Below are 16,774 nucleotides of genomic sequence, written 5' to 3'. Positions count from 1 at the left end.
TCCAACAAGCCCCGCTTTTCTAATGAGCTCTGCTCTGCTCACGGCCTCTCGGTCAGTACTACTGTCTGCGCACACTGCCACGCCTGCTGGCTGGCCACGCACTGGTCCCAGCAGCACCTCTCCCTTGCGTGCCCCTCTTCCTCTGTTTCTGTAAACGCTGGCATCCCTCGGAGTTTTGTCCTGAGCCCACATGTCTTCTCAGCAGAACATTTTCCAGAGCATCTCACAACTTCAACTGTTACCTACTGATGGACCAACGGACTCCCAGTCTCTACCTGAAGCTCCAGACTAGCACCCCACCTGCCTACTGAGCAAACCCAAGCATTTTACATTGAACACATCCCTAGGAACTCAGCATCGTGTCGGATTATGGGGTCACTGTCCGCTCCTGTCACCCCAGACTGACACCTGACGTGATGCTTGTCCACCAGAGCTCATCAATTCTGGCTCCTCGACAGCCCTGAACCCCTCCACTCAGTTCCTGCTGCCTGCTTCAGGCCCTCACTACTCCTCTGCACAACTACAGCTGCCTGTCTCTCGCCTGGTGTCCAGCCCCTGCACTGCCCCACAATCGTCCCTCTAAAACCCGAGTTTGCTCAGGGTCACTTCACTGCTTCAAAAGCCGTCAGTGGCTCCCAAGGTGCCCCTTTATGACCTGGCCCCTGACTGCCCGTCTCCCCAGCCTTCTCTGGGCCCACCCCCACTCCAGCCAGCTGCAGTCTGTAGGTGACGGCCACCTCTCCAGGGTGGACACCTCTGTCCGTGCGGATCCTCCTAGCTGGTGGCAACAGCGTTCCACCTGTAAGCAGTGCTAAGGAGCGCAGTCCAGCACACCAGAGCCGAGGGCGCTGACGTTACGCTGCCCGCCCGGGGCCCTGGAAGAGGAGGGAAACAGGCTTCCCCCTCCGCTCCGGCACAGGCGCCCCGAGCAGCTCTCAGATGGCCAGAAATTTGCTTCGATGCTCTCCTACTTCACTCCCTCTCTCCAAAGGCCTGAGGCATCTACCTCCTGCCCTGTGGCTGTCAAAGCGACAAGCCAAACACTTTCATTCCCATATTACTTTCTCCCCTGTATATTCCCCCCTCTTCTCCAAGGGTCGTTGGATTAAGAAGGTAAATGATCTAAGCGAATTCAAATCGCTGCAAATACATGGCAGCCTCTCATGATTCTGAGGCTTTTCTGAGGAAGATGCTTAACTCAGATAAACTGCCTAAGAGATAACATTTCAGGTAAGACCGCGCAGGAACGCAGGAGCTTAACAGCTCACAGGAAAGGCCAGCTCGCAGTCAGGGAGCCTCGCCCGGGAGAAGGGAATCTTAAGTCAGTTCTCTATTTCACCAGTTTTCTAAGCTGTTCCTAGTTTACCAAGTTCTTTCCTTGCTACATTTCCAAACTGGTGGAGTTTGATTCCTCTCACCTTGAGTGTGGACTGGATTGACAAATAAAATAGGACAAAAGTGACAACGTATGACTTTCAGGACTCCCTCGTAACAGGCTTTGCCTCGTTCTCCCTGCTCTCCTGCGGCACTGGCTCCGGGGAAGCCAGCTGCCAGGTCAGGAGGACACTCAAGCAGCCCTAAGGTGACGTCCGAGTGGCAGGAGCTGACACCTCCTGCCAGGACCCATCACTGGCCTCCAGGCACAGGCATAAGCCAGCCCCACAGTGGCTCCCCCAGCACCGGGCAAGGCTTCCGATGCCTGAGCCTCCAGAGACCCCAGGCCAGAACCACCCTGCACGCTGCTGTCGGACGCCTGCCCCACAGAGCGGAGTGAGAGGACAAAAATGTGCTGCTTTAAGCCACTGTGACGCACGGAGAACTAGACCTCTGTTCATCGGAAATTCAGACTCTGGTAAAGCAGAGATCGTGACCGTTCAGATGAACATAATTTAAATGCAGACTGCTGTTTTGCAATCTACTTATTTCCGCTAACAATGACACAGTTTAATACATATGAGTAGACATCAATAAATGATAAATAGTAACAAATATAGATCATGACCACTTTAAACAGTTGTATAGTACCCCACCGCGCTGTTATACCATTTAACAAATTTCCTATTGTTAGACATTTAGATTGTTTTGAATTTTTCAATACTATAAGTAATGCCACAAACATCATCTTTTCTTTCTCGTGCATCTATCCCATGCACCTGTCGAATTAGTTTCTTAGAATAAATTTCTAAAAGTAGACTTGCTGGATTTAGAGGGGTCATACCTGTTGACGACTCCTGATGCGTGCTGTTAAACCATCCCCCAGGTAGGTTGTGCTGATTTACGCTGCCACCCACACCCCCCCAGCAGGCGTCTCCAACTTGAACTTGGTCACCACTGACGGTGATGGGCTCCGGAGACAGCCGGTCAGAAGGAAGCTCCTGCCCCTGCCTTCATGCTCACAAGCGGCATAGGCAACAGAAGGCGTGAAGAGGCCGTGGCCGGAGAACAAGGACACAGCGGAATGAAATAAGGGTCATGGTCAAAGAATAAAATGCTTACCTTCCAAACTCCTAGATGTCCGCATTCTTTAAAGTTATAAGAAAAGAGGGGAAGAGACAGAGGAAAACTCTTTACTGCTTTTGCAATAACCTCTTTTGAGGGCTCTTCTACAGTCCTATGAGATGACCTGTTTATTACCTTAGTTAAGAGACCTAGTTGACAACTACCTCTGTAACTCAAGAAAAGCAGCACAGGCTGGAGCACGCAAAGCCAGACAGGACTAGGGAAGGCAAGCCAGGTAGGTGCCTGAGCACAAAATTCAAGGAGGCACTCACCTCAGGGCCACGAACCCAAGTGCCACCTTAAGCAACCTGCACCTATGCATCTCGAGTCAGAGCCTCCTTAAACTTTGTGCCCTTCGTGCCTTGCTTGCCTCACCCTAGACCCTGATTAGAAGTCCAAAGAGAATTAGACAAAGTCTCAGCCCTTCCATTCTGCTCGGTTTCCCTAGGAACCAGATCAAGAATTCCTGACCTTATATGCTACGGAGAACTACAGTGTTCTGGTCCCGTATGTGAAGAGTATGGAAAATCATATTCAAGAGAACAGATGTGGGGCTGCTAGATAAAACAGGAAGGTAATAATACCAGTTCTGACAGTAAATCTTAAAATCTGATTTTGGAAAATGTTTCTACTTTACTTCATGTCAGACGTGTAAAAAACAGTTTATGTTCCACTGCAACATACGCAGAGTCGTATGACAACATGCATACCAACTGCCAGCTCTTCAAAACGGAACAGCATGGACTTTTCTTCAGGTTAACATATTGTAGGTAAGACCTCCAATTACACAACAGAGGGCAGTTACATAAAACTAACCAGTCAGAGTGCTTACAGTCCTAAGAGTATTCTAGACTTACCGAAAGGGGAAATTAAAATTACAGTAGCTGGTTTCAGTAGGCTCTACAGTGAAACTCATTCTGCGAGGCCAGCAGTGCCCTAATACAAAACCCAGAAAAAGACATCACGAGAAATAAAAGCTACTCTCTCCGGAACACAGATGCAAAAATCCCCAAACAAAATACTACCAAATTGAATGCAACAACGTATAAAAAGAATTATACATCATAACCACGTGGGATTTATGCTAGGTATGCAGGGCTGGTTCAGCATTCAAAAAACACTTGATGTAATCCATCACATCAACAGACTAAGGAAAAGTATATGATCACACAGTAAAAAGCATTTGACAAAATCCAACACCCAGGTAATTCCCTGGCAGTCTAGTGGTTAGGGCTCCGTGCTTCCACTGCAGGGAGCACAGGTTCGATCCCTGGTTGGGGCAGTAAGATCCCACATGCCACACCATGTGGCCAAAAAAGAAAATAAAAATTTAAAAATTAAAAGTAAATTAAAGAAACCCAACACCCGTTCACGGCAAAAATTCTCCACACACTAGAAATAGATAGGAACTTCCTCAACTTAACAAAGAACCACCACAAAATACCTACAGCTAACATCATACTTAAGGGTGAGAAACTAGAAACTTTCCCACTAAGATCAGGAACAAAGCAAGGATATCTCTTACCACTCCTTTTTGACATCATTAGCTCTAGCTAATGCAATAAAGCAAGAAAAGGAAACAAAAGCTATACAGATTGGGAAGAAAGAAATAAAACTGTCTTTGGTCACAGATGACATGATCGTCTCTGCAGAAAATCCCAAAGAATTAACGAAAAACTCCTGGAACTAATAAGTGATTATAGCAACACTGCAGGATACAAGATTAACATACAAAAGTCAATTGCTGTTCCACATTCCATCAATGAACAACTGGAATTTGAAATTTAAAAAATAATAATAAAATAAATAAATAACATTTCCACTATGGAAACAATATGAAGGTTCCTCAAAAAATTAAAAATAGAACTACCTTATGGTCCAGCAACCCCACTTCTTGGTAGCTATACAACAGAAATGAAAACAGGTATTGAAAAGATATCTGTACCACTATATTCACTGCAGCATTATTCAAAATAATAAAGATACGAAGACCTAACTGGTCATCAAACAGAATATTATTCAGCCAAGAGAAAGAAGGAAATTCTACCACGTGTAGAAATATGGATGGACCTTGAGAGCCTTAAGCTAAGTGACATAAGCCACAGAAAGACAAATGCTGTAGGTATCACTTATACATGGAATATTAAAAAAAAAAACGAAAAAAAGTCAAAGTCAAAAAAGAGAGTAAAAAAGTAGCTGCCAGGGGCTGGGTGGACAGGGGTGAGGGAAATAGGGAGGTATTGGTAAAAAGGTAAATACAAAACAAAATTGCCTTCCTGTAAACCAACAATGAACATTTGGAACTGGAAATTAAATACACAGTATTGTTTATATTAGCACCCCCCAAAAAAGAAATACTTCAGTCTATATAAGGCAAATTACAATAGTCTGATGAATAAAATCAAAGAACTGCACAAATGGAGAGACATTCCATGTGGGATAGGAAGACTCAATATTGTCAAGATCAATTCTTCCTAACTTGTTCGATCTACAGATTCAACACATTCCCAATCAAAATCCCAATAAGTCTGAACAACACAGAGAACATACCCAATATTTTAATAACAACTATGAGTATGACCTTTAAAAACTGTGAATTACTATTGTACACCTGTAACTTATGTAATATTGTACCATCAACTATATTTCAATAAAAACAAATGCAACAAATACACCTAAAATACAATGGCTTAAAAATATATATATATACACACATATATATATACATATAACAGTGGCTTAAAAATATATACACACACACACACACACACACACATATATATATATATATAAAAGTTATTTTGTGAATATCAACAAACTGCCTCTAAGGTTGATATGGAAAGGCAAAAGATCCAAAAAAGCCAACACAATGCTGAAGAAAAACGTGAACAAAGTCGGAAGACTGACACTAGCTGACTTTGAGACTTACCACAAAGCTCCGGAAATCAAGACAGTATGGCACTGGCAAAAACAAAGCAAAACAAAACAATCCAGAACAGACAAATAAATCAATGGACCAGAATAGCAAGAAACAGACATACAAAAATACAGCCAACTGATCTTCTGACAAAGGAGCAAAGGCAATTCAATGAAGAAAGGACAGCTTTTCAACAAATATGTTGGAACAACTGGATATCCACAGGCCAAAACAGAAAGAAAAAATAAATCTAGACACAGACCTTAACACCTTTCACAAAAATTAACCCAAAATGGATCACAGACCTAAATGTAAAATACAAAACTATAATACTACTAGAAGTTAACACAGGAGAAAAACCAGGTGACACTGTGTTTGGCAATGACTCTTTAGATAGGACATAAGAAGCACAATTCATGAAAGAAAAAAACTGATAAAACTGGACTTCATTAGAATTAAAAACTTCTGCTCTGCAAAAGACTGTTAAGAGAATGAAAAGACAAGCTCAAAACTGGGAGAAGATATATGCAAAAGGCCTCTCTGAAAAGAGTTTATATCTGCAAAATATACACAAATACATTGAAAACGTGTATAAGGAACTGCTAAGACTCAACAGTAAGGAAACAAACAACCCAGTTAAAAAATGGGATAAAGACCTGAACAGACATCTTAACAAAGATACGCAGATGGTAAATAAGCACATGTGAAAAGATGCTCCACATCACATGTCAACAGGGAAATGCAACTTAAAACAATGAGATACCACTACATACCTATCGGAATGGCCAAAATTTAAACACTGACAACACCAAATGCTGGCAAGGATGTGGAGCAACAGGAACTCTCATTGCTGGTGGGAATGCAAAACAGTGCAGCCACTTTGGAAGACAGTTTGGCAGCTAATTACAAAACTAAACATAACCTTACCATATGATCGGGCTCCTTGATATTTACAAAAAGGAGCTGAAAACTATGTCCACACACAAAACCTGCATGTGGATGTTTATGGCAGCTTTATTCATAATTGCTAAAACTTGGAAGCAACCAAGATGTCCTTCAGCAGGTGAAGGGACAAATAAACTGCGGCCCATCCAGACAATGGAATAGTATTCAGCAATTTAGAGTGGGGTGGGGGGAAGAGCCATCAGGCCAGGAAAGACCTGGAACAACCTTAAAAGCATAGTCCTAAGTTAAAGAAGCCAGTCTCAAAAGATCAAAACTCACAGAACGTACAACACCTGGACTGAACCCTGATATAAACTGACTTAATAATAAGGTATCAATATTGGTCTATCAATTGTAACAAACGTACCACATTATGGCAAGATGGAAATAATAGAGAAAACAATGTGCTAGGAAGATAGAGTGAGAACTCTCTGTACCTTCCCATCAGTTTTTTCTGTTAAGACTAAAACTGCTCTACAAAAATAGTCTGTTAATAAAAAATAGGATAAAAAAACAAGCTAGCAAGCTATGAAAAGGCATGGAGGAACCTTAAATGTATGCTGCTAAGTGAAAGAAGCAAATCTGAAGAGGCCACACACCGTATGATTCCAACTACATGACATTTTAGAAAGGCAAAACTATGGAGACAGTAAAAAGATCAGTGGTGGCCAGAGATTGGGGGCAGGAAGGCGGCGGTGTGTGAGGGATAAGGGAGAAGATGAATAGGTAAAGCACAGTGGATTTTTAGGACAACAAACTATTCTCTATGATGCTGTAATGGCAGATACATGTCATTATACATTTGTCAAAACCCACTTAAAGCACAACACAAAGAATGAATCTTAATGTATTGCTATTGGTTCATCAATGTAACAAATGAACCACATTAAGGCAAGATGCTAATAACAGTGGATTTCTATACTTGTAATCAAATTACCATTAAGATATTCTTCTATGCACTACCAAGAATAGAAAAAAATACTGCCAATAAACTATCATGCCACCATGTATCCTGACTTCAGAAATATTAAAAAGTGGAAACCTGTGTGACTTAGTATATACCTACCCAATCCAGTATATACCTACTCAATGTATACCCTTCCACCCACCTGGAATACCCTTGCTTCCCAGCTCACTAATTCCCCGCATCCTTCAAGACTAAGCCCCAACCAACTCTATTCTTTCCTGAATCAGCCCAAGGAAAACCCAGAATGTGGTAATTGCTCTCTCTATTGTTATTTTATGTTTAACTGTGTAAGTCTTATCTCCCCAACAAGATGACAACGAGGGCATGAACTTTTCCTTACAATGTTTCAGATCCTTCAAAGAACCTTTACAAATAAACATTTTAAATATTCATTTAATTTTGAGGGGGGGAAAGATGTATTTATCCAAAAAGTAGCAACTATTCAGTTTCCACTAAACTTAAGAAGGGAAAATTTCAAACAATAATTTAAGACATGGGAGAAAGATCATTTTAAGTTTTTGTTTTTCAAATGAGGCAAAAGACTTACGTGGCAGCCAAAGAGAATTAAGGAAAATAAGCATATGTGGGTGCGCAACATCATTAGTTGTTAGGAAACAAAATTAAAGCTACAATGAAACTACATACCCACCGGAACGGCCAAATTAAAATGACTGACAACGCTAAGTGTTGGCAAGGAAGTGGAGCCACTGAAACGCTCAGAACGAGGCAGAGTGCACTGGAGCTAAACCCACGTGCAACGTGTGAGCAGCACGTGAGAGCATGTGTCCATCCAGAGACACACACAACAAATACGGATCAACTGTGCTATGTACGTTCAGACAATGCAACCAGAATAAGACGATGGATCCCACCTCTCAGACCAAATGCTGAGCCACAGAGGCCAGTCCAAAAAGAGTGGCCTCTACGCACAAGAAGTTCAACAGGCAGAATTGATCTGTGGTAATAAAGGTCGGAATAGTAGTTACCTTTGGGTAGGAGGGCTTAGAATGGAAGGGTGCAGATGGGGGCCTCTGGAATGCTGGGCATGTTATTTGATGGGAGTGGTGGGCTGTAAAAATCCTTCCAGCCGAACCTACAGTTAATTCCCTGCCCAGATTCCGGTCCCAGGCCAATGCACCCACCCCCCAGCCACTGCAGAGTGACTGCGGTGGGCTCCTTACTGCCACCCTCTCTGGAGAATTACACTCCCACCCACCCCAGGGGCAGCCTGCAGACAACGACTAAATGATACGGGGATACAAAATGCCAGCCCCTTCACCTCAAGACGGGACAACTCCGTGATGCCAGCCACGCTCCAGAGTTGTCGGTGGGATCCGGCTAAAGATAAACTCCAACCAAGAAAACCCCCGGTCCCCTGCCCTCTCCTCTTCCCTCCTCAGTTTCACCTGCACAAGGATTTCCTCCTCAGGCTTCTAAGGGACATGGCCTAAGACACAGACACTTAATGTCTGTGACCCTGACTGTATGTTAAGTCTAAACCTCAACGAAAAGGGGGGTAAAAAGGGGGAAAAAATTGTTTCGCACAGCTGAAAAGCAAGACGTGCAATCTCCCCTTGAGATTCTGATCAACAGATAACTATTTTCCTTAAAGAAGAGATGTGTTACTTGGTGAGAAAACAGGATCAACACCTTAGCAGGATCTGCCAGGGCACTCCTGTCTGTAACAGAAGTCACAAAGTCCTACGTAAGTGAGGTGACATGGATTCTAAGGTGGTGACCTGCCCCCAGCTTGCTATGCGGCTGTGCTATCACTCAACAGCTCTTTATCCCACCTGTAAACTAGATCTGGCCCAGAGGTTCTTCCAATGGCATAAGTCCTTTGATCTCATTTGGAATTTTCATGAATACCCAAGCCACTGAACGTGACCCACGCCAGCCCTGCACAACACGTTCACAGCACCTAGTCTAGCACCTAGTTCTGCAACCCCCAACCAATCACCATCATGCAAAACCCAAAGCTTGTAAGTTATCAGCACACTTCCTGCCCAAATCCCTGCTGGGTTCCCCTCCTCTACCCTCAGAAACCATCATGCACATACCCCCACAGTACAATTTAAAGCGGATATTCGTACGTGGACTTGAACATCTGCTCAGTCATGTGCCAACCCCGTCGTTAAGTGTAACATACAGAATACACTAATACATAAGAATAGACAACCACTGAAAGAACACTTTAGAAAATTATTTAGTAAACAATCTGCTAATTATACTCACTTGAACTTTTCCAACACTCTAAGCAAGGGCGACCACACTTTATTTTTAGTCTGATAAAACTAAAACAGGCAGGGAAGGGATCCAGTGGAGAAGTGGTAAAAAGCAAGCACATAAATGAAGCAACACTGACGCTGAACTACTTGTCAGCAATTCCACCGAATCAGTACATGCCTGTCATCAGAGAGGATAGCACAGTAACTAGTTTGTACGCCCTTATTCTACACTGTTATCCTAAGAATAATCATACGACCAGTTGTAACAGAAAAAAAGTGCTAGAGTCTCTCCAGAAGTGTTTCCAAAAGGCTGGTAAGGGACGACTTTCATGGCCTTGGATTCAAACACGTGGCCTATGATGAGGAGTTCCGCCTCAACTTCAGAGACTGTTGTCATGAACAAATACATTCTACTTACTTTCTACAACAGACAAGACCCCCACGTAGTACTCTAAAAGCAATCACCATCAGTCAAGTGTGATAAAGTATCTAAAGTTCATTTCTGAAAGAAACACTGTGTCCTTTGCCCCGAGTTTTTCACTACCTAAGTATAAAAGGCCGTCCACCCTCAGCATCCTTGCAGCTTCCGGGCGATTCCGGTCCACAAAGCCCTTTTTCCCCATCAGCTTTCCTTCCAGACCCGCTTTGAGCCGTAGGAGCAGGTGACCCCGCAGCCCGCCCCCTCGCGCGTCCCTCCGCCGGGATGGACCCCTCCCGGACCCGAGCCGGCCCCCAGCCAGCCGTCCCGCCCGGAGTCCGCGGCTGGCCCCGCCCAGCCCCGCGGCACTGCCGCTCGCAGGCCGCTCTTACCTTCCGGCTCGCGCCTCCCAGGGACACCTTGGGCCTGGTTTTGAAATCCCCTTCAAAACTAAACATCTTTACAGCCTATCCCATCTGGGAGGGCCCGACACTGAGAGCGCGGGCGGGCCCCGGGGGAGGGTCCCCGGCGGGGACAGCGACCGGGGGAGGTCCCGGCGGGAGGGGAGCGGCGAGGACGAGGCCGCGCCAGGAAGTGACCCCGAGCCCGCGCCCGCCGGCGCTCTGCCCGCCCGGACTGCCCTGTGGGGGGAGGGGCGGCGACACTGGGGGCAGCCCTCTGCCACCTCCCCCCTCATCCACGCCTCCCCGCCGCTCCGGCCGAGCCCGAGCGCCGGCAGGGCCGCTGACCCCGCACTTGCACCCGGAGCAGCTGCCGGGAGGAAAAATGGCCGCCGCCGCCGCCGCTGCTGCTGCTGCCGCCGTGCGCCGCCCCGCCGGCGTGCGCGCGCCCGACACCGACGCCGCGGCGCTGCTCCCGGCGCCCCGCCCGCGTGCGCGCGCCCGCATCGACGGCGCGTCGGAGCGTGGGAAGAAGCGGCGGTGCCAGGCTCTGCGGCGGGAGGGATGAGGGGCGGGGCCGGGGCGCGTAGGTGGGGCGCAGGTGCCCGGGGAGGGGGGGGCCGCAGGTGCCGCGGGGGCGCTGGTGCCCGGGGAGGGGGCGCGCGGAGGGGCAGGCGCGCGTGCGCGTCCCGAGTGGTGGGGATGAATCCCGTCTCCACAGTGCGCCGAGGGCGGCTGCAGGGGTCGGTGGGCGCCTGCGCGCCGGAGTGCGACTAGGATGTTGTTTGTGCACTTTTCTGGGAAGCGGGCTCCACGCTTTCGATGATACCAAACTTGACTGATCTGAGGGGAAAAATATCAGCTTTATTACTTAATGCCCGTAGAGAGTGCATCATTTAACGTTGTGACCCAGTTATGTCTGGACTTCATACACACATATTTCAATATATACACGTATATATCATACACACATAGATACAAACGTATATCAATACATGCACATGTATAAAAGTATACCATGTATGCATACATACAGTTAACATAACTGTCACATGCACATCAATATATACACAAATATATAGCATATACACACATATATACATCTATATCACATATACACAGAGAAATATATATCGTGTACACATATACGTAAATAGATATCATACGCACACATATATTTCATATACACACGACTGAAATCAAAATCTTAAAAACTGTTTTTCATTACTATGTGAGATGCACTATTTTTTTTACTCTGTTGTCTTTTTTTTTTAATACCAGCCGCAAACCAGTAAGTACATTTCACAACCCACTAATGGGTTTTAATCTCAGTTTGAAAAATCCTGCATGTACACACACACACACACACACACACACACACACACACATATACACACATACTATATATATATTCTCATATATATATATATGAGAATTAGATCACAGTCGTCAGGATCAAAAACCTTTGAAACCCAGTGATTAGTGCAGTTTTCCAGTTAACACATAAGCCCCTCTGATATATCAAGAAATCCTTGATTCATCAAAAATACACAAATTTTATCAAGTTTTAAATTTTACAGATTTTACAAATCATCACTTTTTTAAACCTGTCAGATGAGCAAAGATTTAAAATATTGGTAATATCCAGTATGTGCCCTCAGTAAGTGACTCTACTCTGAGGTCTCAGATTTTGCCCCAAATAAACTCGTCCAAGGTCCAGGCCAGGAGTGAGGAGCAGGAAAGCCCATTTAACTAGTTCTCCAATATCAGCTTTGTTGGTAATTAAGGTGTGCTGCCTCCATCTGCTGGGTATATTTCGAATTTTCTAAATTGGCTAAGAACATATCTATCTATCTGTCTTAGTTTCCTATCATTGCGGTAACGCATCACCACAATCCTAGTGGCTTAAGCAACACAAATTTACTATCTTACAGATCTGCAGGTCAGAAGTCTCACTGGGCTAAAATCAAGGTGTCTACAGGGCTATGTCCCTCCTGGGCCGTCATTTATTATCTCACCATTCCCCTGTTGTTTGGCACTTAGGTTAACACCATTTTGTTGATGTTACAAATTCTGCTGCAGTCACATTCTCACACCCAGGAATGAGTTCTTTCTGCAGGAAAGACACCCTAAGGCATCGTGGCTGAGTTGCAGGGCAGCAGGCTTCCATTTGATGGATCTGTTCCTTGACGTCCCCAGAGGATACACCCCCTCTCCTTTGAGATCATCCCGGGGCTGCTGGTGAGCCATGTAACTGTCGCCTCCGGAGACGCTGCAGTGGGTCCCAAGAGAATATTCATTAAATTAACACCAAGGCCACTGTACACCCAAGGCTGGAAATTCACTCCTTCCTTTTACTGTCCCAAATCATGCCTGACACACTGTCCGGTACAATTCACTAGAACTCATGCAATGTGATTAAGTGATCCCATTTAGATTCTCCAATAATAAAACACCAAGAAAATTCCAGTGAATAAAACTATCAAGAAATATACAGAAAATTTTCACACAAAAAGGGGGGATAGTAGTTACTGATGGGAGGAGACCTTGGAGGGAAGATTCAAAGTTACTGGCAGCATTGTTTCTCAACCTGCATGGTCTTCCCAGGGGTGTTTGCTTTGTATTATTCTTTAAAATGTTGATATATGTTTAATATACTTTCTATGTGTATAATAATTTTAATGATCAATTTCTTTCAGAAAAAGAAGCTTTATTGTCTTAGTTCAGGCTGCTTTGACAGAATGTCACAGACTGGGTGGCTTATAAACAACAGAAATTTATTTCCCAGTCAGGAGGCTGGAAGTTCCAGATCAAGGCCCGGCAGATTTGGTGTCAGGTGAGAACTCACTTCCTGGTTCATAGCTAGTATCTTCCCTCTGTGTCCTCACTTGGGGAATGGGATGAGGGAGCTCTTGGGGGCTCTTTTATAAGGACCCTCATCCCATTCATGAGGGCTCCACCTCATGACCTCATCACCTCCCAAAAGCCCCACCTCCCAACACCATCACATTGGGGGTTAGCATTCAGCGTATGAATCTGGGCGGAGGAGACACAGTCCATAACATTCATTAATGAAATGGCAACAGTAAAACGCCCTAAATCTGAACATACACTCCTCTTCCATTATCATATTCCAGGGGACGTTAGAGGACAAACATTAAGTCGCTTTGCAAGATTAACGTCCAAAAGAATCGGAATGTGCAAAAACTGACAGAAATGAAGGGAGAAATTAACAATTTGACAATAATAGTTGTAGACTTCAAATACCCATTTCGAATACTGGCTAGAACAGCTAGACAGAAGGTCAACAAGGAAAGAAGATTTAAAGACCACTCTCAGTGACTGACCTCACAGACTCTGGGGCATGCCCATCCCCCGCATCGGAGCACCCACTCCTCCCAGGGGCACATGGAGTCCATGCCGGGTCCTGCAACAGAAAGAAATCGTACCAAGTGGTTCGCCAACCACAATGGAATGAAGTCAGAAACCCATGAAAGCGAAAAATTGGGAAACTTACCAATGTGGAAATTAACTTCTTAATAGCCCCTGGGTCAAAGCAGAAATCAAAAGGGAAACCAGAAAGTCCTGTGAGGTGAGCGCAAATCAAGATAACAGACCAGAGCCCACAGCAGGGGTTCGATGGCATTTAAGAGGCGGGTAGAGGAGCCTTGAGGTTCACAAAGATGGACGTCCAGAGTCCACGCCGGGAGCCCTCAGTTCCTATCAGGAGTGTAATCTCACGCCATCCGGAGCGATGGGGTGTTTTACCTGGGCAAACTCTCCCTTTCAGAAAGTGGTACCCGGGACCCTTCCACCTTCCATCTTGCAAACGTTGCAAATCTGCTAGGGCAGGCCCAGTAAACAGGCTGGCTGGAGTACCTTTCTCTCCCGGCCCACAGATCCAAGACCCCGTATCTCTCCCCTACTGAGCCCTGTGTCCCTGGTGCTGGATGCCCACTGAGTGTCAGCTCTGCCCGTGACATCGGCCGCAGGGTGGCTCAGGAGCTGTTTCGAGCCGTGACGGCCCTTGGCTGGTGGCCGCTCGCTTAGGGAAGGCTCTTGCTCCCCTACATTGGGTGCCACTGAGACTCCCGAGCTGAAGCTTCTGCGGGAGCCGCCAGGAGCCCTTCCCTCTGTCTGTCCTCCTCCACGCAACATAGTCCACGCCTTGCGCTGGAGTCGAGGCCACGCGGCAGCAGCTGCTGGACGGCCCTCCTCCCCAGAACCCTGGCTGGGGGGCTAAGATGCCCTGCCGGGCCCGGCCTTCTCGGAGGGTCTCACCTGCTGCAGGCCCCAGCACGGTCTGGGACACGTGGCCTTCACATGGGGGCAAACCCACCATCGGTGGCAGTCACCAGGTCAGGCCAACGCTTCGCCTGGCCCCCGACAAGCGCTGTCTTCCCCTGCAGCAGCAAAGAGCCGGCTGCGCAGCTGCGAGACGCAGCTGCCCTGCAGGCTGTGAGTGACGCAGCCCCACTGGGCCCAGGCTCAGCGTGGTGCTCTGGAGCCCAGGCGCACGTGCCGAGGCCCCGCCAGCGCCCCACCCTGGGGAGGACCCTGTGCCCAAGGCCTGTGTTGTGCTCCCAGGCCTCAGAGGCGCATTTATAACCTAATGTAGAAACCAGGACCTCATGGAGAGAGGAGTCCTTGCCGAGCGTGGACCTGGAGGCGCATTTATAACCTAATGTAGAAACCAGGACCTCATGGAGAGAGGAGTCCTTGCCGAGCGTGGACCTGGAGGCGCAGGGGTGCAGGACCAGCCGAGGCGGACGGGACACACTGGCGCTGGAGGCAGGTGCTGTGGAGAGGGAAGCTCCCAAAAGCTGATTCCACACGTGCAGGCTTGCATTCACCAGTGGTCACCTTTGCTTCTTTTTGTCATAAAGCTCTTTACAATGAAGGACTAATTTTTCTTTTTTTACTAAAAACTGGACTATGTCCAATACAAAATGGCCTGCGTCCTCATCATTTCCGGGTACGCTATAGAGATGCTCTGTTATTCTTCAGTAAAACCGTATTCATACTGTCCATGGCAGGTTAAGCAATAGTCACAGGTATCCATACTTGCTCTCAACGCTCAAAGGAAAAGGAAGTTTAAGATGTGTTCTCATAGAAGACAAATACCATATGATATCACTTATATGTGGAATCCAAAATACGACACATGGGCTTCCCTGGTGGCACAGTGGTTGAGAGTCCGCCTGCCGATGCTGGGGACACGGGTTCGTGCCCCGGTCCGGGAGGATCCCACATGCCGCAGAGCGGCTGGGCCCGTGAGCCATGGCCGCTGAGCCTGCGCGCCCGGAGCCTGTGCTCCGCAACGGGAGAGGCCACAGCGGTGAGAGGCCCGCGTACCGCAAAAAAAATAAAATAAAAAATAAAATACGACACAAATGAACATACCTACAAAACAGAAACAGACTCACAGGCATAGAGAGCAGACTTGTGGTTGCCAAGGGCAGGGTGGAGGGAAGGACTGGGAGTTTGGGATGAGCAGATGCAAACTATCACACACAGAATGGATAAACAACAAAGTCCTACTGTAGAGCACAGGGAACTCTATTCAATACCCTGTGATAAACCAAACGGAAAAGGATATGAAAAAGGACGTACATATACATGTGTATGGATGTATAACGATCGCTGTGCTGTACAGCAGAAATGAACACAACACTGTAAATCAACTATACTTCAATCAAATTTAAAAAAACAAAAGTGTGTTCTCGTGGTCAAGCACTGCTCAGAGACAGGTTTGGGTCCCAGCCCTGCCCTATCTAACTGCGTGACTTTGGGTCAATCAGTGACCTTCACCAAATTCATCTGCCAAGTGGGCCAAATGCTCCCCGGCCTGAAGGCACAGGCCTGGTCCACGTGGCTCTCGAGGCCTTTGCTTTGGTGACACAAACACGTTGAATAAGCTGAGACGTTTCAGGTTATTATTATTCCCACGCAATGTCTGTAGCATTTTGCTAAGTTCATAGGCCAAAAAACATGTTTTTAACAGCAAACAATATCGAGACACCGAGTATTAATATGCTGTTAACATTCTACTGATGCTATTTTTATACATTATGATCATCATCGTTTTAATCATTTTAAAAGGTTAGACGATTAAGAGTGTGCTTGGCAGCCAGTCCGTTGCGGGAAGCAGGAGGCCAAATTGCGAAAGCTCCAGAAGGCCTTGCAGAGACGTGAGCCGCCAGGATGGCCAAGGAGAGCTCCTCTTCCCGAAGCTCGGCTCAAGTGTTAAATCTCCAAGCGAACTATGTTTTGGAAAGATATCATTACACTTCTGTTCAAAGTCACCTAAAATAATGAAGTGCTGGAGTATAGCAACGCCGTGGTGGAAAATGAGAGCCACTATTTACTGAGCATTCACTTTCTATCAGGTATTACATT

General features: G+C 46.3%; 1 protein-coding gene across 1 annotated transcript in view; it reads right to left on the bottom strand.

Annotated features, from left to right (window-relative positions):
* Positions 1-10,432, bottom strand: part of UBE3C (ubiquitin protein ligase E3C) — a 119,042-nt gene extending 108,610 nt beyond the window's left edge. The window contains exon 1 of the mRNA XM_065883992.1: positions 10,367-10,432. Coding sequence (XP_065740064.1) covers positions 10,367-10,432 — 66 coding nt within the window. The remainder of the gene's footprint in view (positions 1-10,366) is intronic.
* Between the last annotated feature and the right edge of the window lie 6,342 nt (positions 10,433-16,774).

Source organism: Phocoena phocoena, chromosome 9 (assembly GCF_963924675.1).
Source record: "Phocoena phocoena chromosome 9, mPhoPho1.1, whole genome shotgun sequence".
Lineage (NCBI taxonomy): Eukaryota > Metazoa > Chordata > Mammalia > Artiodactyla > Phocoenidae > Phocoena > Phocoena phocoena.
Note: the sequence above shows the minus strand (reverse complement) of the source record. Positions and strands in the feature narration are given on the sequence as shown.